Source organism: Artibeus jamaicensis, unplaced genomic scaffold, assembly GCF_021234435.1.
Source record: "Artibeus jamaicensis isolate MK-2021 breed Jamaican fruit bat unplaced genomic scaffold, CSHL_Jam_final scaffold_833, whole genome shotgun sequence".
Classification (NCBI taxonomy): domain Eukaryota; kingdom Metazoa; phylum Chordata; class Mammalia; order Chiroptera; family Phyllostomidae; genus Artibeus; species Artibeus jamaicensis.
The window spans coordinates 1,789,270-1,810,935 of NW_026522056.1; the positions used below are offsets into that span (position 1 = coordinate 1,789,270).

Consider the following 21,666-nt stretch of genomic DNA (forward strand, 5'->3'; position numbering starts at 1 on the left):
TGCGCTCAGTTAAAAGTGGCTTGGGGTTGTAATCCTCACCCCCACCCCATCCCTGAATGACTCTATCTTCGTCTTGCTTTTAAATCCAATCGTTCATCGTGCGGAGCGCGCAGGCGGAGAGAAGCGAGGGTAAGCTCAGAGTTCGCCGCCACCGCGCGCGCTCAGGAAGCAGCGTGGCTGTGACCCCCCTCCCTGGCCTCCTTTTCCCCCCTCCTTCCTGCCCCTGTTCCCCCTCCTTTCTCCCCTCCTCCCCATTCCGCCGCCCGCGCCCAGAGTATCTACTCCCTCCTCACGTCACTCTCCAGCGCGCCATGCAAATCACCGCCGCCGCCAGCTCCCATTGGCCGCGGCACGCTCATTTAATGGCAGCCCGGGCCGGCGTATGGCTGCTGGGCCCCGCGCGCCGCCGGCCCCGTGTGCGCCTCCGCTTCCAGCGCACCGCCCCGGGCAGGCAGCGGGCATCCTGGGCTTGGGGGCCCCGGTTTTCCGGCCCTCTTTGCGCGCCTGCGCTCCCTCGGCTGCCCCCGGCCCCCTCCCCAGCTGCCCCGTAATCCCCCCGGCCCCCCTCTCCTCCCCCCTCGTCGCCTCGCTCCCCCCTAGGCACCCGGGACCCGCACATGCCCAGCGCACGCGACGCGCCACCCTGCTAGAAGTTGCAGCCCCGGAGTTGGAGGCCTCTGAGGACCAAGTGGAGGAGAAAGGAGGCAGCGTGCGCGGCAACGGCAGCCGGCGAGGAGGAGGCACTGAGTCCCGGAGCGGGCCCTGCGCATCGCTCTGGCCCCGAAAAGTGGAGCTGCAACTTGGCCACAACTGCACCTGTTTGCACCGCTCTTCCGAGGGCAACCCAGCTGGGGCAGCGGCGAGGACCGCGACCCCAGCCATCACCCTCTTTGGCAAGTGGCTCGTGCACGAGGAGAAACTTTCCACCTGTGAGCCGGACCAGCGCTGAGTGCGTGTATTTTTGCCTCCTTTTTGTTGTTTTTGCCTCCACCCCCGCCTTCTTTTCTCTGCTAAGACCTCTCCCCACACACCCACCCCAAAGTTTAGCTCTGTTTTGAGTCCTTCTCCATCTCCCTGCCTCCCCCTCCCCGGCCGTCTATGTTCCAGGCCCTCTCTGCGCGGTGCCGGTGAACCCGTGAGCCGCCCTAATGTACAGCATGATGATGGAGACCGACCTGCACTCGCCTGGCGGTGCCCAGGCCCCCACGAACTTGTCAGGCCCGGCCGGGGTGGGCGGCGGTGGGGGCGGTGGCGGCGGCGGTGGCGCCAAGGCCAACCAGGACCGGGTCAAGCGACCCATGAATGCCTTCATGGTGTGGTCCCGCGGGCAGCGGCGCAAGATGGCCCAGGAGAACCCCAAGATGCACAACTCGGAGATAAGCAAGCGCCTGGGCGCCGAATGGAAGGTCATGTCCGAGGCCGAGAAGCGGCCGTTCATCGACGAGGCCAAGCGGCTGCGCGCGCTACACATGAAAGAACACCCGGATTACAAGTACCGGCCGCGCCGCAAGACTAAAACACTACTCAAGAAGGACAAGTACTCGCTGGCCGGCGGGCTGCTGGCGGCCGGCGCGGGCGCTGGTGGCGCGGCCGTGGCCATGGGCGTGGGTGTGGGCGCGGCGGCCGTGGGCCAGCGCCTCGAGAGTCCCGGCGGCGCTGCGGGCGGCGGCTACGCGCACGTCAACGGCTGGGCCAACGGTGCCTACCCCGGCTCGGTGGCGGCAGCAGCCGCGGCCGCAGCCATGATGCAGGAGGCGCAGCTGGCCTACGGGCAGCACCCGGGCGCGGGCAGCGCGCACCCGCACGCGCATCCAGCGCATCCGCACCCGCACCACCCGCACGCGCATCCGCACAACCCGCAGCCCATGCACCGCTACGACATGGGCGCGCTGCAGTACAGCCCCATCTCCAACTCGCAGGGCTACATGAGCGCCTCGCCCTCGGGCTACGGCGGCCTCCCCTACGGCGCTGCAGCCGCTGCAGCTGCAGCGGGCGGCGCGCACCAGAACTCGGCGGTGGCGGCCGCAGCAGCCGCCGCGGCTGCGTCGTCGGGCGCCCTGGGCGCCCTCGGCTCTCTCGTCAAGTCGGAGCCAAGCGGCAGCCCGCCGGCCCCAGCGCATTCGCGGGCGCCGTGTCCCGGGGACCTGCGAGAGATGATCAGCATGTACTTGCCGGCTGGCGAGGGCGGTGACCCGGCGGCTGCAGCGGCCGCCGCGGCGCAGAGCCGACTGCACTCGCTGCCACAGCACTACCAGGGCGCGGGCGCAGGCGTCAACGGCACGGTTCCCCTGACGCACATCTAGGGACGCCGGGGAAAAGGCGGCCCGCGCCGGCGCCGAGCGAAAAGGAGCAGGCGGCCCGCCCCAGGCACCCGGCCTGGCCCAGCGCGGCCTTGCTTTTGTATAGACGTTTCCACACTCTTGTAAAAAGGAAAACACTGGTGATGAACACTAGGTGACACATACCCCCTGCCCCCAATTCGCTTTCCTGGGAGTTTCTGGCGACCTCTAGAAGTGGACACAGTCGTGCGTTTCAGACTGACCTTCGGCGTTTTCTTGAGACTTTTTGTACAGTATTTATCATCCACGGAGGCAGAAAGCGTTTCTTTGCTCAAGGGGACACAAAGACCAAGCAAGAGGCGACTCCAACTTTCCTATTCCGCGGCGCGCTCACTCTCATCCCGCATCGCTTCCTGAGGGCGTTTAGTTGCCGGGGACCCAGTGCCGGAAGCTGTTCTCATTTGTTACCGATGTAGTAAGGCAGATCCAAACACAAGTTTTTTTGTAGTTGTTACCGTTTTTTGGGGGGGGTGTTAATTTATACAAAGAAATGCCCCCACCTCTTTCTGATGGCAGCGTTCCATTCTGGGTTTTGTAAAACTTTTCTGTATCTGAGCTTTTCCTCTTTTTTTTTTTGTTTTGTAATTATTTCTTGTACATGTTTTGTGAAATTTTTATTTTAGGCGTTTCGGCGTGGGGAGGGGTATTAAGATTATGTATATAGTTTCCTAAAAAGCCTGTCTTTTTCATGTGGAAGCACGAAAAAGATACCCCCTTTCAAATTGCATCGAGTTTTGAATTAATAAATTTAAGAGAGAAAAACTCGTTTCCCCCCATAAATTTGAAACGTGCTAATTTTATATGCATGTTTTATGAGCTCAAAATACAATGAGTAAATCTGACGAAGGAGAAATTATCAGCACGCACTAAAAATAAGGGGAGCCCCGGGGGAGAGAGCACTATTTTCACGGGGCTTCATTCTGTGGGAGATAAGGAAGTTAAAATCAATAGATTATTTTGTAGCGTTTCCAGTATTAAAACAGAATAGGAAATAATTACAAAAAAAACCCATTTTATATCCTGGCCCTTTGGTGTGTTTTTATTTCCAGCCGGCACCGCGGGGCTGTTTTGATTCCTCGCCGTGGGCTTTGCACCCTCTAGCTGGCCCCAATCTGAGTCGCCCGGAGAGAAGACCCCAGTGGTGGGACCAGGCCAAGGCTGGGTGACAAAAGACCACGGCAGGGGCACCAGTGACCCCCGTCCCCCTGCAACTAAAAAGATTGCCGGTGGAATTTATGTAGATTTGGCTCAAGGAAACACAATCTCTGGACCAAAATGTACTGTAATCAGCCCCCTTGGTCCCTCTTCAGCCCCTCCCTCTGGCTTGTTTCTCCTCAGGAAGCAGCAAAATAATTTTGTCGGATTTTCTCACACACACACACACACACACACACACACGGCCAACTCCCCCAACCTCGCCTTGAACTGGGATGCGAGTTGCTAACCTGTGTGAACACAGAACGCGGTGTTTATTATTCCTGATGAGATCTGAGGTTGTTCGATGCTTTAAATTTTTTAATTATATTTTTTCTAGGTGTTTATTGGTACATTACAGTTTTTTTTTCTGGAATTTAAAGTTTTCTGTAAAACTTTGTCTTCAAGTAATCTGACAGCATTAAATATTGCATTTAAAAGTTATCCTGTAGCAAATACGTTTTGAAATTAGTCACAGCATAAAAGTGAAAAGAGAAACCTTTAGCCTAGATCAAAATATGTTGATTTCACCAACCCCCTCATTATCTCAACATCTTTTCTCATTCTGGAATGAGTATAGAATATCCATCCAAAAATAGGCCTGTAGTGGTGGGTCAATGAGAACCAAACTGAGCCTGCATCTGAGAATCGTTTTAAGTAAAATCTGAACCTAACAATGGGCATGTGTAAGTTTTTGGAGTCATTCTGATATTTTTGCTTAAACCACATATTTCCTTGAAGTGATTACAAATTTTTTCAAAAAACATGTCGACTGTTTCTTCCAAACAAGATGATAAAGCCCCCCCTCCCCCTTCTGCTTTAGCAATCTGGTCCTTTGTGAAACTGTTTCCTGACCGTGTTTGGGTGTGTATGGGTTGCTAAAGCAGAACAGCCAGGAGAGGGTCTGGGAGTAAATGTCACACACAGGCCCCTCTGGGGGAGATGCTTTGAGAGTTTCTGTGATGCCCTGTTAACTCACCAGCCATGTGAAGGGCCAGACCACATTTACTCTGAAATATGCAGAGTTAAATGGGCCATCTCTAGTCTTTCAAACTCCCAACCTCAACCTCTCCGTGCACTTAACTCAAGTGGCAGGCGGATGTGTGGCCATGCACTCACATTCCGTGTAAACCCAAGTTTGTATGTATTCTCAAGTATTGGCACCTGAGTCTATCTTATCACTCATATTAGTAATGTGGGCCACACTTGAAATGTTTTAGACAGAAACAGTTTAGGAGGATGCCAGGAACTCCAGGCAGAGCTGCCCGTTAACTTCCCAGAAGGTGGACTTAGAGTTTGGCATTTTTCCGTAAGTGCCTCATACATAGTCAGCTGAAACAGTCAATGCAGGTGCCCCAAGTTACTTTATTAAAAACCCAGGGAGATCGTAAAATAAGAATTCCTGAAATTCAGCAAATTTATTTTGTTGGTTAGATGGACATAGATAAAAACAAATTCTTTAATGACTTTTAAAACAATATGGGCAGGGGGAGTTGAGATTCGCTAGGACTCCTCTCTGGGGGATGAGATCCTACCACTCCAGCATGTTTCTCCAATTTAAACTCGTGGATTTATTCCCCTAGAGAACCAAGCTGTGAGTTCGGTTATTGCCAAGGTACTCCACACCATATTCACGAAATGAAATATTAGAGGATGCTAATTATTATACGATGGCTTCTGTCACTTCCCAAACCACGGGGTGGCATTTCTGTGGCTTGTTTCGATTTTGTCTGAAAACGTGTGAAGAATGCACACGGTGCTATTTGGGGGCCTTGTGCAAAGTTTGCATAACTTCCTGCGGGCACAACTGCGGGAATGGCGCGCGCAGCCCACTTCTCTCGACTGTGAGTAGCAGGATTTTGCTTGAGGGGTTTTTCTCCAGTGTCTTTACCCACCACCAGCCTCACCTTAAAAACAAAAAACAAGAAACTCTTTGGCCTCTGTCGTTATTGTTGCTGTTAAGAGTTTGAACCACCCTCCACCCCCTACCCCCTGCCAAAGACACCCACCAGTGCTTAGATGAAATGAATTAATTTTTAACACCAGAAGCAGGTACCGCGTGCCTGCTCTGCAGATGCGTGTCGGTAGCGTGACTGATAGATCTATTAAAATCATGCATGTGGGAGAAGAATAGCACGCATATTCACTCATTTCATTTTACCACAAAGACTGGGCAATGCCGGTTTCGGTCTCTGGAAAATTCTGGTTAATTCGAGAAGCCCACCTCCGGCAGCTGCCCTGAAAGGCGCGCTCCAGGGCGGCCTGGGCTCGGGCTCCGGCACCCGCGCCGTCGCCCGCGGACCCTAGCGCTCCCACCCCGCTTCCGCAGCCTGGCGGGCTGGGCAGAGGCTCCAGATACGTCGCTAGCAGAATGTAATAATGTGTTCGATTCCTTGGAAACTTCAAGTGAAAAGCAGACTTGGCCTTGGCGCAGCGCTTTCTCTGCGTGACTATTTGGCGGGACTGAAAGGCCGGGGGAGAAAGGGGGGGTGAGGGGGACGCGGGCTCCCTGGGGCGAGGAGCCCGGGAAGGTGGGCCCCGGTTCCCGCCGCTCCCCAAGTCCTGAGGGTCAGAGGGCGGGAGGGCCCAACGAGGGCCGGCGGGTGCTGGCGCAGGGAGCCGGGCCCCGGAGGCGGGCGAGCAGGGACCTTTGCCTTCGCCCTCAACTCCCGGCCCTCGGCCCCTGCTCCCCAGCCGGACCAGGGGTGCGGAGTCCCCCCCGCCCCCGCTACGTTCCTTCCTTTGCCTCCCTTCCCGCCCCTCCTTCTCCTCCCTCTCTCCCTTACTCCATCCTCCTGGCCCTTCTTCTCCAGCTGCGCGCCCTCCCGGCCCCCGCTTCGTCCGCCCCCGGGAACCCACAGACTTGGAGGCGGGCGGCGTCCTGCGCCCGGGACCGGTCCTGGGTCCCGTCCCCGCGGGGGCGGCCGCCATCCTCCTTCCCCGCCCCCGCTCCACCCCCCGGTTTCTCCACTGCGCCCTTCGCTGGCACTGTTCGTAGTTAATCCCCGAACAGGGGGCGATTTCCTGCCCTCCGCTTCTCGTCCCGCTCAATTATTTTACTTTCCACGTTCCTGGCTTCCCCTTCCAGTCGCGTTTTCCATTCACTTCTCCTTTATTTACTTCTCTCCCTTCCTCCCTTCAGTGACTCCGGCGTCTTCCTCCCCCTTCCCTGCGGCTCCAGCCTTCCCTTTGTCCTACTCGCCGCCTCCGGTCTCCCCCAAGGCCTGAGACCCGGCCGCGGGTGGTTCCAGCAGAAGCCCTAGGACACTCCCTCTGAGTTTCGGGTCAGGGTCCGCAGGTACCAGGGAGCTGCCCGTCACCAACCTTCCCTCGGCTGCGTCCCCGTGAGCTCCGCGCGGGAGGGGCCTGGGCCTCCCCGGGCACCTTTTTGGAGCCTGCGGCCCAGGCGTCCGCCCCCAACTCGCTTGGGTGCAGCCTGGACGCGGAGGCCAGGCGGGGTGTCAGCCGCGGGGGGATTAAGATGACTGATGCGAGGGAAGAGGGCAAAGTGTTTTTGTGTTTAAAGAGGGCAGGATTAGTAGAGAGAAAGTCCTGACCCGGGGTCAGCTGCGAGTCAAACCCTTTCACAATCAGCCAGCGGAACAAGCCAGTCTCCTGGTCGGGCTGCAACAAGTGGGAGAAAGCGGGGGAGGGGAGGCTGGGCGGCCCGGGCTGCAGAGCCGGCCCAGGGGCTCGGGGATGGTGGGGAGGGCACCCCGGGCTGGGAAGAGCGAGGGCGCAGGAGAGATGGGGAGACCCGCACCCCGGGCTAAGCGAGTGGGGGCGGCGAGGAGAGACCCGGACCCGAGCCCCGGCCCAAGCCTGCCCCGCGGAGGCCGGAGCGGGGGCGGGGGCGCGGGCCGCGGGAATGCGCGCGGAGCGGACTTGGAGCCGCGTAGGGCGGGAAGAGGTGTCCGTCAGAATTCCTTTTACTCCAGTGCCTGCGTCTCCCATTTCCTGGGCCGTCTTCCGGCGGCGCCTCCGAGGGAGCCCGGGGAGACTGGGCTTTCTGCTGTGATGCTGTCTTACCAGAGGCAATGGCATTTCCCTGAGAAGCCAAAACGAAAGGACTAGGTCCTGGGTCGCCCTGCGGTTTGCGTTTCCACTAGGCCCTCCAGGAGTGCTTTCCGCACTGGGATCTCTGCGGACTTTGTTCCGTGCGGGGCAGTGCGGGGCGGGGGGTGAACTACACACACCACGGCTGTCTCTAGACTTCGGTCCCTGGCGGGGTGGAGGAGCGCAGCACGAACTTGGTTTTTAAACCATGGCGTGGTTCACCAGGGGCTCATCTGGAAAGTCAAAAACTGGAGTTTGTGGCGAAGGATGTGGGGAGTGGTCAGGGAAGGGGGGGGATGGATACATGTGTCTTCTTTTAGTAGTCAGTTTGGGAATTTGTGCTGAAATAATGCCACCAAGAGTTTTAACAAATATGAAAAACAGATAAAGAACCCAAAACAATTGGTATATCCAAAGATAGAAAAAATAATCTATTTTAATAATAAAAAACAAGATTGCCATAGTTCCTCTAGATTGGCTTTTATATATAAGACCAACCAACATGGGGTGGAACAGAGAGAGAGAGAAAGAAAGTTTTTAAACACAAAACAAGTAGCTCCAAGTGAATGGACACATCTGCAAAGCCCTCCCTGGGTAACACCGGCCCACTATGGCAGTAAATGGGTTCTGGGTTCCAAAGCAAGTAACGGATTGCTACTCCGTAAGTAAGTTGCTAAATGTAACCTATGAGGAAAATTTGTCTGTGGCAGAAACTCTGGACACTGTGAGTAATTCTGAATGCCCCGCAGGCAGCTCCCAAGGATTTAATTGCCCCAGCCACTTCAGAACAACTATGTGGGTACATTAAAGATGTTGTTTGTGAAGAACAGCAGGTCATCACATGCAAAGCCTGGAAATAATCAGCCAGTCAAATCAGTGGAAAAAATCAGCTTTTGTTAGATTTTGCAGTTTCAGGAATTAGGCATTCACTGCAGAGCTGCAGTTTTGAGAAATTGCAATGTCAGGCATGTTCCCAGTGGGGAAATATTGTGAGAGTATGGAGGAATGTAAGATTGGGCTTGACAATGGGGAAACTGACAAGAGTTATCACCCAGACATTGTTTTCTCTCTGAGCACCCCCCGAAATGCGCACTGGAGATGCTATCTAGTGGCAGCAATAGCACTCTGTGTTTGTCCTACACACTTATGAGAGATGAAAACAAGAGTCTCAGACACGTAAAGGACTGACCCAGGATTTCACATGACGCGTACCGGCACGTATAGGGCAAAGCACCTTACAGGTATATAAAATCTGTAAGCTGTGTAGTAGCATTGTCAAGATCTGCCTGAAGAAATTCAAGCAGATGCCAACTTATTTCTATTCGTTATTTCTAAGTAATAGAATAGATGGAAATCCAGGTGAGCATGTTTCAGCCTAGGAAAGGATTTAGAAACCTCATGCTTTTAAATAATCTAAGCCATTAGGGAGAGATTTCAGTAATGAAAAAAGCCCAAACTTTAACAGTAACTTTAATATGAACATCTACATAGATGGAGAAGCAGAAGCTTTGTTCTTTGTGTTAGAAATTGAACTGAAGAGAGAAGTTTATTCTTGAAAGAAATGCTTTATTTGCATTTTTACCTCACAGAGAAATGATATACCTGTGCTCAAAGAACAGGAAGAATCAATGTGAAGAATTAGTCCATATTGTATTTATTTTTCATCTTTGTTGAATGGTAGTACAGCAACATGGGAAAGAATATAAGCATTGGAGTAAAACAGAACTGCAGTAAAATCATGGCTTGTCACAGATCGACTCCATGTGCTCAGTCAAATGTCCTTTCATCTCTGAGTTCATTTTTTTAATATGCAAAACAGACTAAACCAACTTTATAAAAATATGGTCAGGATTAATGATCTAAGGTATATGCTGTGTCTAGCAAATAGTAGGCCCTGGATAAATGGTCATTTGACTATGTCAGCTCAAGCAGGGGTAAAAAGGAGAATAGTGGCATTAAGTGCCAAATTTGACCTACATAGGAAATAATGGAAATTGTACAAACCAATATCCCCATTTTTCCACACTGATAACAATTTCTCTTTAGAGTTACCTGACCATCATCACATTCATTCATTCATTCATTCATTCATTCATTCATCTGTTCAACAAGCATTTATTATTAGTGCATTGTATGTTTACGTTATTATATGAGCATGTGTTATGTGTGTGGCCTGTTACCAGATGCTGAGAATGCAAAGGTTAATCAGATGGGGCTCATTGCCCAGTAGGTGAAACTTACTGTCACATGGGTGTGATATTGAGGTTGACAGTTGTGGGACAGAAATACATGCCCGGTGCTAACTGATTATTTATGCTCAATTCGGGGAAGTCAGAGAAGGCTTCTGAGAGAAAGAGAAAGCTAGGCTGGAAGCTGAGGCATCCTGGAACTGCTCTAATACCGCGGTGGGTCTCGTGAGGTGTGCACGCCATATTTTTCATGCATCAGTGAAGATGGTGATAGAAATTTGAACAGAGTACATATCATAACTGCTTTGTTTTCAATGAGTAACTGTGCTAGTTTGCTTTGAGGTGTCAAAGACTTAGAGATTCACCAGGACAGTGGTTTCTCACCTTCAAGGTACATAGAACACCAGGAGAGCTGTTACCGACCCATTTCTCAGACCCAGTGCCCTTGACATGCTGACTCTGGGGTTCCAGTGGGACTCAAGAATCTGCACCTTCTTAGGCAGATTTTTCTCAAAGATGCTGGATTTTTCTCCAGGCCCTGCTTGACCCTTGGAGAATCCATGTTAGGAGACTGAGCCCAATTGCTGCTAGATCACTTAAATTTGAACAATTTAGTATGTACAAAGTGCTCTCTAATTGTTCAATAGATGATTTGTGAAAAAAAATTAAATTAGTTTCAGAAGAAATGAAATTAACCTGGCTTATTAGAATCTTAAATAAACAGCAAGGACTAAGTGATTTACTGGTTTCATGTTCCATTTTTTGACGGGTTGTTCTAGCTACCTGTAAATGCATCTTGCCTTTCCCAAAGTGAGGTCAAGGTGAAACACAAGGAACATAGGCCACACATACATCTTTGCTGTAAAGAATGGACAATTAAAGGGACTAAACAAAGTCTCATGTTGTGCCTTATCAGTTTCTAATTTTATCAAACTAATTTGTATTTATGTAGACTAAGTCTGTACGGACCTTATGAATGCAATATGGGCCAAAACATTCACATCAATTAGTTGAGAGTTATTTTAATTGTACAGGAAAAGTAGAAGGGCATTTAATAGTACACATGAGATGGAATAAATTGGTTTAGTCAACTAGATTATAATTATAATCATAATGCTATATTACTAAGCTGCCAGGTTTCTTAATATTGTAATCTGTAAAATGGGAGTATCTTGTAAAAAAAAACCCTCGATGTACTGAGTACTTTAAATGTCTTTAAGCGGAAGAGGTTGTACAAATAAAGGGGACTACCATATCAAACAGAATAAACTAATTTGGCCCTGCTTGCTGTGGCTCAGTGGATTGAGGGCCAGCCTGCAAAGCGGAAGATCACCGGTTTGATTCCCAGTCAGGGCACATGCCTGGCTGCTGGCTGATTGATGTATCTCTCACACATAGATGTTTCTCTTCCTCTATTTCTCCCTCCCTTCCCATATCTCTAAAAATGAATAAATAAAATATTTTTAAAAAGAATAAGCTAATATGCCTGGCTGGCATAGCTCAATGGATTGAGTGCAGGCCTGCAAACCAAAGGATCATGGTTTGATTCCCAGTCAGGGCTCATGTCTGGGTTGCAGGCCAGTTCCCAGCAGGGGATGCACAAGAGGCAACCATATTTTGATATTTCTCTCCCTCTCTCCCCTCACCCTCTAAAGATAAATAAATAAAATCTTTTAAAAAATAAGCTAATATGTATCAGCAATATTCTATCTAGAAAGCACACAATTTCACATTATGAATGTTACTTTTACTGATAATCATAACAGAAACAACATTCATTATATTTATAGATACAAATCTAGATTGAGGTGTGGCCATGGAAGAAGTCAGTATCTATTTGAGTAGCATGTGAGAAGATAAGTTTTAAATAGGGTATGAAAGAAAATGTTCTACATAAAGAATCAAACTCACTGATAATATAATTCTAATGTAGCTTTTAGTTAGTTTCAGGACACAAGGCATCATTCAAGAAATTTGATAATCTATGCATTTTAACGAAAGCTTTCTGGAAAAAATGACATTGTCTCCATCGACTAAATCATTCATAATTTTAATGGATAAGAATGTCAATCCAAATAATCAGGTACCATGAATAGTGGGAAAGGCAGAGTTTCTTAAATTTTTGTTTTGATTATTATAATATATTATAAATCCCATTGCTGCTATTATTATCACATGCATCTCACTCGTATATTACCCCCAACATCCAGAACTATAGGCATTTGTCACCATATGATTCACACAGAGAAAAGAAAATCTTGCACTCAGAAACAAAGAAAAAAATGTACTGGGACAGAGCTGTTTACAGTAGTGTTAATGAAATGAAATGCAGGCAGAAAATTCAAGGTGAGTCCTGAAGCTGCCTCACTCATGATCCAAACCAAGAGGCAAAGCACCTTTTTAGAAAGTTGGTAGAAATCGTGGTTTTGGGAGGGGCCTTTACAACCAAAGGAGACAGAAAGGTAATGAACACATTTTAGCAGTTCCTTGGTGTGTCAGTGTGCATGGTAGTTTTTCAGTGTCTGTAATTCTCTCTGGGTTGCATGGATCTAAATCTGATTATGTTAATCTCAGTAAGATGTTAATGTTAAACCTTTCTTGTTTATTTAAAGATATACAAACAAATCATTTATATTAGTGTTTCAAACTGAGAATACTGCTAAAAATATATTCTCAACTTTAAAATACTATAAAAGTTGGATAAAAAACTAAATTATGCACTTACTAAGGGAAATTACATAAAAAGCTTAAAGTAATTAAACCATACTTTATTATCCAAAATGAATTTATAACCTGTAGTAACTATTTGCAGAAAACTAAAATTGTATTTGAAGTCACAGCTCAAATTTAATCATGCATTTGCATTAAAAATAGGTCATTTTAAAGCAACCTATAAGCTACAAGTTCAATCTAATTTGAACAGTTTAAGTGTTAACCAAATTTGAAGTAGTTTTGATTCTATTAAATTAGGTTTGAGGAAAATAGAAGATTTACAAGAACATTTTAAGGTCGAGTCTTCACTTTAGGATTTTTTTTTTAACTTAACAACCACCAGAGGGTTAGCCTTCATGCCTCCTCTCGCAGTGCCTGCTGGGAACCTTGACCATTCTCAGCTTCACGTAGGTGAAAGCTTCCCCTGGCTAAAATTATATTCTAAAGGAGTAGATGTCTGCCTCTGGGCAGACGACACATGCGAACGAACACAAGCCTCCTGGAGAACAGAAACTCTGGCTCAATTTTATTTTTTTTTAAATTTTGTTACGAAACACCAACACAGTTCCAGGCACCTGACAAATATTTAATGAATTCAACCGGTACAGCAGGGCAAAGGCAAGGACCTTAGCTTACTAGTAAGAAGCTGAAGATCAAGGAACCGGTACAGAGAAGGGCTGACTGCTTCACCCCAGGAAGCCCCGCCCACACCCCTAGGTGCAAGGTAGCCGGTGGTCCCCTGTTCGGGGTTAACACCAACTAACTGTTCAAAGAAGAGAAACCACCTCGGAGGCTTAGTACAGTCCTTGGCACAGCACAGAACAGTGGGAGCAGTAGTGTTCTTTTGGTTATTAAGGAGATAACAGAAAGCAAAATCCAGTCCTGAGGAGCAGGTCACAGGACTCATTTCTCCTGTAGCTTAGCACTTGGATACCAGAGGTTCTATAAGAGTAAAGGACTCACGTGTTTGTATTACGTAAACCTCAGACTGAGTGACTGTTGAGGCCAGGGGGGCTTGTTTTTCCACTCTGAATTCTCCAAGACCTATTACGCAATTTGGCACATCAGTGGGGTGCAAGAAATTCTTATTGGTTTATCCAGTGAAGTGCTACAGTCATTGTATTGTGTTGTGTTATATTGTATCATATCGTAGTATATTGTATCATATTGCATCATGTGGTGAGGTTTCACTTATTTCAAGAAAAGGTTTTCCTCTCAAAACCGTAAGGGAAAAGACATCTGGTTCAAGCCTCATAGAAAAGAGGAAGCCAGGCAGGGAAAAGACAGCCACTCTCTTAGACTCAAAATTAGAACTGTGGGGGAGGTGTATGAGGAGCTGCAGGGAGGGAATTTACCTCTTCCAACTGTAATCCCAAAACTATCAAGAAGTCTAGGAGGGAACTTACGGGAGGTAAATCTTAAGGCAGTGACCTTGATGCGGAACTGGGCTGACAACTAGTCCCAGCCAGATGTGTCTTCAGATGCCTACTTTATTATCCTCATTTGGAATACTCTTTGTTGTATATGAATTAGATTGTGTAACTTCCTTATATGTTTAAAAGTACAAAACTGGAAATTAATTTCTTATCATTAGAATGATGGGTGTCAAAGTGTGAAAAGTACAGCAAATGGACACCTACTTTAGGTGACAGGACAGCGCCAAACGAACTGTCTCAATTTTGTCCCCTGTTCCTGTAGTTTCCAAAACTGTGAGCTGAGGCATCCCAGGGCCCCTCAAAACCCATTGTGTTTTGAGGGAAGCACAGTGGTAGACGTTTGTTCAGATACCGTGTGAGCTATACTTCAAGACATGTAGTTTGAGATCTCAACCTTCCCTCGTAGCTAAGTCCCTCCTGATGCCATCGTATCTTCGTGAAACTGTTTTTTTTTTTTTTTTGGCAGTTGCTGTGTTGAAATCATTTCCCAAACTGAGGCGTTGGGATCCAATCTTTTTTTTTTAAATTTATTGAGTTATTTTTCAAGTACAGTTTTCTTTTGTCAATTTCTCCCATCCCAACCCCCCCTCCGCCCCATCTCCCCCCCTCCCTCCCATCCCCCCCCCACAGACCTCATCCCTGTGTCTTTCATACTTGTTCTTCAAAATCCCTCCTCGTTTTTCCCCTTAAATTCCCTTCCCTCTCCCCTCTGGTCGCTGCCCACTTGTTCTCTATTTTAGTGTCTTTGTTTTTATTCTATTTGCTTGTTTATTTTGTTATTTAGCTTCCTGTTAAAGGTGAGATCATATGGTATTTGGGATCCAATCTTGATGCAAGGCTGCAGAGGCCGTCGATTAGGCATGTGGGCTGGTCAGGAATGGAGTGAAGAAATTATTTTTTCATTCAATTTCTATAATTTTCTAAATTACTGCTCAGTTATTAGGATATATATATTCCAAAATTGGAATTTATTTATAAAAATTGTGTATTTATTCTTACATGTTTAAACTTCAGTCACCTTCAATGTACTTTCCACTTGAGGCAATACACCTATTGAGGCATTTTTTCCACCACTCAAAGCAGTTTTTGAACTTGTCAATTTTGATGCCTTCTAGTGCTTCTGCTGTTTTTTGTTTCACCTCTTCCACATTGGCAAAATGTTTCCCTTTTGAGGACATTTTTCACCCAAAGAAATAAAAAAGAGTCACTCAGGGCAAGATCGGGTCAATAGGTAGGCGACACAGGGGTGATGCCACTTTTGGTCAAAACTGCTGAACACTCGGCATGGTGTGTGCAGGTGCACTTGTAAATCACCCATCATGAAATGTGCAAACCGTTAAAGGACACTTCAGAAAAATTTGCTGAAGCTGAACACAACTTCTCATAACAACACCAGCTGGTACACCAAAACAGATGGGTTTTTAGAACACTCACCTAGAGGGGGAAGCCTGTATTATATGGGCCTGCTTTCCAGAAGATAATCCCTGATTTTGGGGAGTCGCCCCATATATATAGTTGTTTAGACATAGCTGCTTAAGAAACAGAACTATTAGATATTTCTTTTGACCTGGAGCACTGTAAAAAGTTTACTGGGACACTAAGAGTATGGTAAAATGTATATGATTAAAATTGATATTAACTTTAGCTTATAGATTGACTTAAAGTTATCTGTCTTGTTTATATTATGTCAATATAATGGCATTATTAAATTTAAGCTGTGACTTTAAATGTAATCTTATTTTTCTGCTAATAGTTAATATAGGTGATGCATTTATTTTGGATGATAAAGTAAAAGTTTAATTATTGTAAGAGTTTAACATAATTTCCCTTAGTAATTGGATAATTTGGCTTGTTATCCAAATTTCACATTTTTAAAAAACTAAGAATACACTTTTGGTAGTGTTCTCATTTTGAAAGACTAATATAAATGCCTTAGTTTTAAATAAGAAAAAAGTTTTTACATTAATAACTTACTCAGACTAACATAATGAAATACAAATGCATACAACTCAGAAAGAGTTAGAGATACTGTTAGTAAAATACTAACATGTAAACTTATGTGCCAAGGAGTTTAGCAGGGAAGCCATCCTGCTTCAGAGAGGTGTTATGTATTATGTATTGTTACAAAGTGAAGACCTGGGTCAAAGATTGGAAACAAACATTAAGGATCACATCCTCTACTTATGCCTGTGCAGAATTCTTTGAAGGAGAACTTTTACCCTGCCCGTGTATATTAAATAGCCCCATGTTGTAGTAGTTTCCTGGGGTTGACATAACAAAATGGCATAGACTGGGTGACTTAAAACAAGAGAGTTTATTTTCTCACAGTTCTGGATCCCAGAAGTCTGAGATGAATGTGTTGTTGGGGCCGGTTCCCCCTGAGGCTGTGAGGGAGAATCTGTTCCAGGCCTCTCCCCCAGGTTTCAGGTGTTTGCAAGCAGTAGACATTCCTTGGCTTATAGAAGCATCACCCTGTCTCTGCCATCATCTTCATGTAGTGTTTTCCCTGTGTATGTTTATGTCCAAATTTACCCTTTTTATATGGACACCAGTCATACTGCATTAGGATCTACTCTACTGGCTTCATCTTAACTTGATAATCTTCAAAGATTCTATTTCAAAAAAATTGCATCATGGGCTTAGGACTTCAACATCTTCTTGGGGAACAGCATTCAAGCCAAAACATTCACTTTGTAAATTATGACACTAATAAAGACTATTGCCTAGTAATGAATACTGCCCATTCAGAAGACCCTACTAGAAAACTAATAGTTTAGTGTTTTGTGGTCTTTCAGATAGTCTATGTGCAATTATACCCTAAACCAATTTGTGAACAGGGCCTTTGAATAAATCCAGTCAGGACCCTCAGACTGGCTTGGAGTCTACCTTGATGTAACCATCTGTGTGACAGCAGAGTGGACAGGAGCTGCAGGAAAACGGAGAAGACTCACTGCAGCCACACTAAGGAAACACACAGTGAGCACACAACTAATGAAATTTGTCCTGAACTTCTTGCACTAACTGCAAAAAGAAGGAAAACTGAACACTCCTGGATGTAAGACTTGGCTTTACTTTTCTTATTTATTTTTAATTTGATTTATTTTACTATATTAAATGCATCTTTGTAATTCATCTTCATCTCTTTGAGGACATATAAAGAGATCGATCACTATCATAGCTTATATATATAATCTCATTTAACCTTTACTATACACCCAAATTATAAGTATAATGATTCCACCTTTTTATAGAAACTGAGAGGTTGACTTTTGGCCAAGATGGAGGCATACGTAGACACACTGTGCCTCCTCACACAACCAAAATTGAGGACAACAAAACTTTAGAAACAAACAAAAAAAAGCAGATCTGACAGAAAATTGAACTGTACAGAAGTCTGACAACCATTCATCGAGACCTGTAAGAGGATTGATGTTGGCAGCCAGCAGAGAGAGGTCGCGTCAGGAAAAAGTGGTGGTTGGCAGTCCTGGGCATGCAGGCAGTGGCTGGCAGAGCCTGGGTGCAGGGTGGCAATGGGCCGACCCAGTGAGGCATGCAAGGCTGCTGGCTGACTGCAGACACACATTCGCATGCAGATAAACCAGACAAAAACAGGCAGCAAGACAAACTGTGCAACCCAGGGCCCCAGTGCTGGGAAATAAAGCCTAAAAGCAGTGATTGAAAACACTTGTGGGAGTGGAGGTGCTGGGAGAGACTCCCAGCTTCACAGGAGAGTTCCTTGGAGAGACCCACGGGGTCCTGTAACATGTACAAGCCCATCCACCCAAGAACCAGCACCAGAAGGGCCCAATTTGCTTGTGGGAAGTGGCAGAAGGAATGAAAATCCAAGAGAGAGTGCAACAAGTGCCATTGTTCCCTTTCTGACCGCGTTCCCACATACAGCACTACAACACAGCAACTGGGTTGCCCCACCCTGGTGACCACCTAAGGCTTCACCCTTCATATGTAACAGGTGTGACCAGACCCCCCCCCCAAATGGCTCAAACAGAAGAACAGATCGAAGCCCCAGAGCCAATATATCTAAGTGACCAAGACATAGCCAACCTATCAGATGCACAGTTCAAAGCACTGGTAATCAGGATGCTCACAGAATTCATTGGTTGATTTTGGTCACAAATTACATGAAAAAATGAAGGCTACACTAAGTGAAATGAAGCAAAATGCACAGGGAACCAATAGTGATGGGAAGAAAACTGGGACTCAAATCAAGGGAGTGGACCAGAAGGAAGAAAAAAAGAACCAAATAGAAAAGAATGAAGAAAGAAGAAGTCAAAAAAATGAGGGGAGGCTTAGGAATCTCCAGGACATCTTTAAATATTCCAACATCCGAATTATAGGGGTATCAGAAGGGAAAGAGTAAGAGCAACAAGTGGAAAACTTATTTGAACGAATAATAAAGGAGAACTTCCCCAATCTGACAAAGGCAATAGACTTCCAGGAAGCTCAGAGAGTCCCAAAGAAGTTGGACCCAAGGAAGAACACGCCAAGGCACATCATAATTACATTACCCAAGATTAAAATGAAGGAGAGAATTCTAGAAGCAGCAAGAAATAAGGGGACAGTCACCTACAAAGGACTTCCCATCAGACTGTCAGCTGATTTCTCAAAAGAAACCATACAGGCAAAGGGGGCTGGGAAGAAGTATTCCAAGTCATAAAAGACAAGGACCTACATCCAAGATCAAGATTGTTCTATCCAGCAAAGCTTTCATTTAGAATGGAAGGGCAGATAAAGTGCTTCTCAGATAAGGTCAAGTTAAAGGAGGTCATCATCACCAAGCCCTTATTATATGAAATGTTAAAGGGACTTATCTAAGAAAAAGAAGAAAATAAAAAATTTAACAGTAAAATGACAACAAACTCAATTATTAACAACCACCCAAAACAAAAACAAAAGCAAAACTAAGCAAACAACTAGAACAGGGACAGAACCACAGAAATGGAGATCATGTGGAAGGTTAGCAGCAGGGGAGTAGGAGAAGGAGAGAAGGGGAAAAGGTACAGAGAATAAGTAGCATAGATGGTAGGTAGAAGATAGACAGGGGGAGGGCAAGGATAGTGTGAGAAATGTAGAAGCTAAAGAAATTATGACACATAGACATGAACTAAAGGGGGGAATGTGGGTGGGAGAGGGTGTATAGGGTGGAGGGGAATGAAGGGGGGGAATGGAACAACCATAATAGGATAATCAATAAAATATATTTTAAAAATAAAGAAGAGTTAGTTTTCTAATTCAGTGCTGAGGAAGTAGATTAAACAGAGTTTCTGACATCAAACGCTTTTTTAAATTTCTTTCTTGAATGCCTCCAAATCTAATTTTCATAAGATGAACTCTGTAAGCCAATATGTATTTATCCTATATTATTATCTGAGAGAATTTCAATCATATCCAGAGAAGAATGCATGTTTTAGAGTCTGTGAATACAATTCTTATTATAAATTATTTATAAGAAAAAAATAGGACAACTGATCCAGAACTCTAATAAGAGTTTACTTTCAAGATGCATTCTGCCAATAAAAAAAGAGAAAAATGCTCAGCTGGGATCAAGTATCTTTGTTCTTACATCATTAATTTATTAGTGTTTGTGGAGCAAGTATTTTCAGAGATGGCATCCACAATACACTTATCATCTAGATTTGGTCCCTAAACAAATAGCACCTAGTACAGGCAAGGTTCTAACATACAAAAACATGCCATTTTGAATCATTTCAAAGATGTAGTTTGCAAGGTCTTCCAGCCAAGATGAATGCATAGGTAGACATGCTTTGCCTCCTCACACAACCATAAGTAGGATAACAACCAATCTTAAAACAAAACAAAACAAAACAAAAAAACAGAACTGCAAGAAAACTGAACTGTATGGAAGTCCAACAACCAAGGGTGTAAAGAAGAAACATTCATCCAGGCAGGTAGAAGGAGAACACAACAGCTGGCAGAATGGTCAGTCTCACATTCACATGCAGTGGATAAAAACTGGGAGGGACAACTGGGAAGTGAACAATCCCAGTCCCTGGCCAGACCGCACAGCTCAGGATTCCAGTGACAGGAAAATAAAGCCTCATAACCTCTGGCTGTAAAAACCAGTGGGGATTGGGGCACTGGAAGAAACTGCTGGCTTCTCAGAACAGTCCATCTAAAGGGCCCACCGGGTCCTAGAATGTACACAAACACACCCACTCATGGAATCAGCACCAGGGCAGCAGCCAGAATGATGCCAGTTGCTTTTGGAAAGTGGGAGAAGTGACTAGAAATGGGGCAAGAGTCAAGCAAGTGTCATTGTTCCCTCTCAGACCCTCCCCCACATACAATGCCATAATGTAGCAATGTGGGATGCCCCTGCCCTGGCCAATACCTTAGGCTCTGCCCCTTACTATGTGACAGGCATACCAAGACCAAAAAAATAGCTCAAATGAAAGGACATATTAAAGCTTCAGAAAAAATACAACCAAAGGATAAAGAGATATCCAACCTATCAGATACAGAGTTCAAAACACTGGTAATCAGGATGCTCACAGAAATGGTTGCAAAATAGAGGAAAAAGTGAAAGATATGCCAGGTGAAAAAAAGAAAAATATACAGGGAACCAACAGTGATAAGAAGGAAACCAGTACTCAAATCAATGATTTGGACCAGAAGGAAGAAATGAACATTCAACCAGAATAGAATGAAGAAAAAATAATGCACAAAAAAAAAGAAAAGAAGAGAGGCTTAGGAATCTCTGGGACAACTTTAAACACTCCAGCATCTGAATCATAGGGGTGCCAGAAGGAGAAGAGGAACGGAAAGAAGTTGAAAACTTATTTGAACAAATAATGAAGGAGAACTTCCCCAATCTGGCAAAGCAAATAGGCTTCCAGGAAGTCCACAAAACTCAGAGATTCCCAAAGAAGTTGAACCCAAGGAAGCATACACCAAGGTACATCATAATTACATTACCCAAGATGAAAGATAAAAACAGAATATTAAAAGCAGTATGAGAAAGGTAGAGAGTTACCTACAAAGGAGTTCCCATATCAGCTGATTTCTTAAAAGAAACTTTGCGGGGATGAAGGGACTGGTAAGAAGTATCCAAAGTCATGAGAAGCAAGGAGATACAACCAAAATTACTCTCTCCAGCAAAGCTATCATTTAGAATGGAAGTGCAGATAAAGTGCTTCCCAAATAAGGTCAAGTTAAAGTAGTTCATCATCGCCAAGCCCTTATTATATGAAATGTTAAAGGGACTTACCTAAGAAAAAGAACATGATAAAAAATATGAATAGTAAAATGATAACTCACAGCTATCAACAACTGAACCTAAAAAAAACCCCACAAAAACCCTCCAAAACTAAGCAAACAACTAGAATAGGAACAGAATCACAGAAATGAAGATCACATGGAGGGTTATCAGCAAAAAGAGGGACGGGGGAATGGGGGGAATGGTATAGGGAGTAAGAAGCATAAATAGTAGGTACAAAGTAGATGGGGGTGTTAAGAATAGTGTAGGATATGGAGAAGTTAAAAATCTTATATGTATAACCCATGGACATGAACTAAGGGGGAAGGAATGTGGGTGGGAGGAGGGGTGCAGGATGGAGGGGAATAAAGGAGGAAAATTGGGGCAACTGTAATAGCATAATCAATAAAGTATATTTAAAAATAAAAAAACAAGAATTCAAAAAAATGGGAAGATGCTTAGGAACCTCTGAGACAACTTTAATTATACCAACATCCAAATCATAG

At 45.7% G+C, this 21,666-nt stretch overlaps 1 protein-coding gene and 1 long non-coding RNA gene across 2 annotated transcripts in view; both read left to right on the plus strand.

The window, feature by feature from the left end:
- Positions 1-21,666, plus strand: part of LOC128626622 (uncharacterized) — a 117,350-nt gene that overhangs the window by 81,906 nt on the left and 13,778 nt on the right. The window lies entirely within an intron of this gene.
- On the plus strand, positions 703-2,784 carry SOX1 (SRY-box transcription factor 1). Its single transcript, XM_037140663.2, has one exon. The coding sequence runs from the start codon at positions 1,149-1,151 to the stop codon at positions 2,301-2,303; it is 1,155 nt and encodes a 384-aa protein (XP_036996558.1). The 5' UTR covers positions 703-1,148; the 3' UTR covers positions 2,304-2,784.

Excerpts from the sequence above, each read along its gene's own strand:
- SOX1 (XM_037140663.2), top strand. The coding sequence starts at position 1,149 with ATGTACAGCATGATGATGGAGACCGACCTGCACTCGCCTGGCGGTGCC.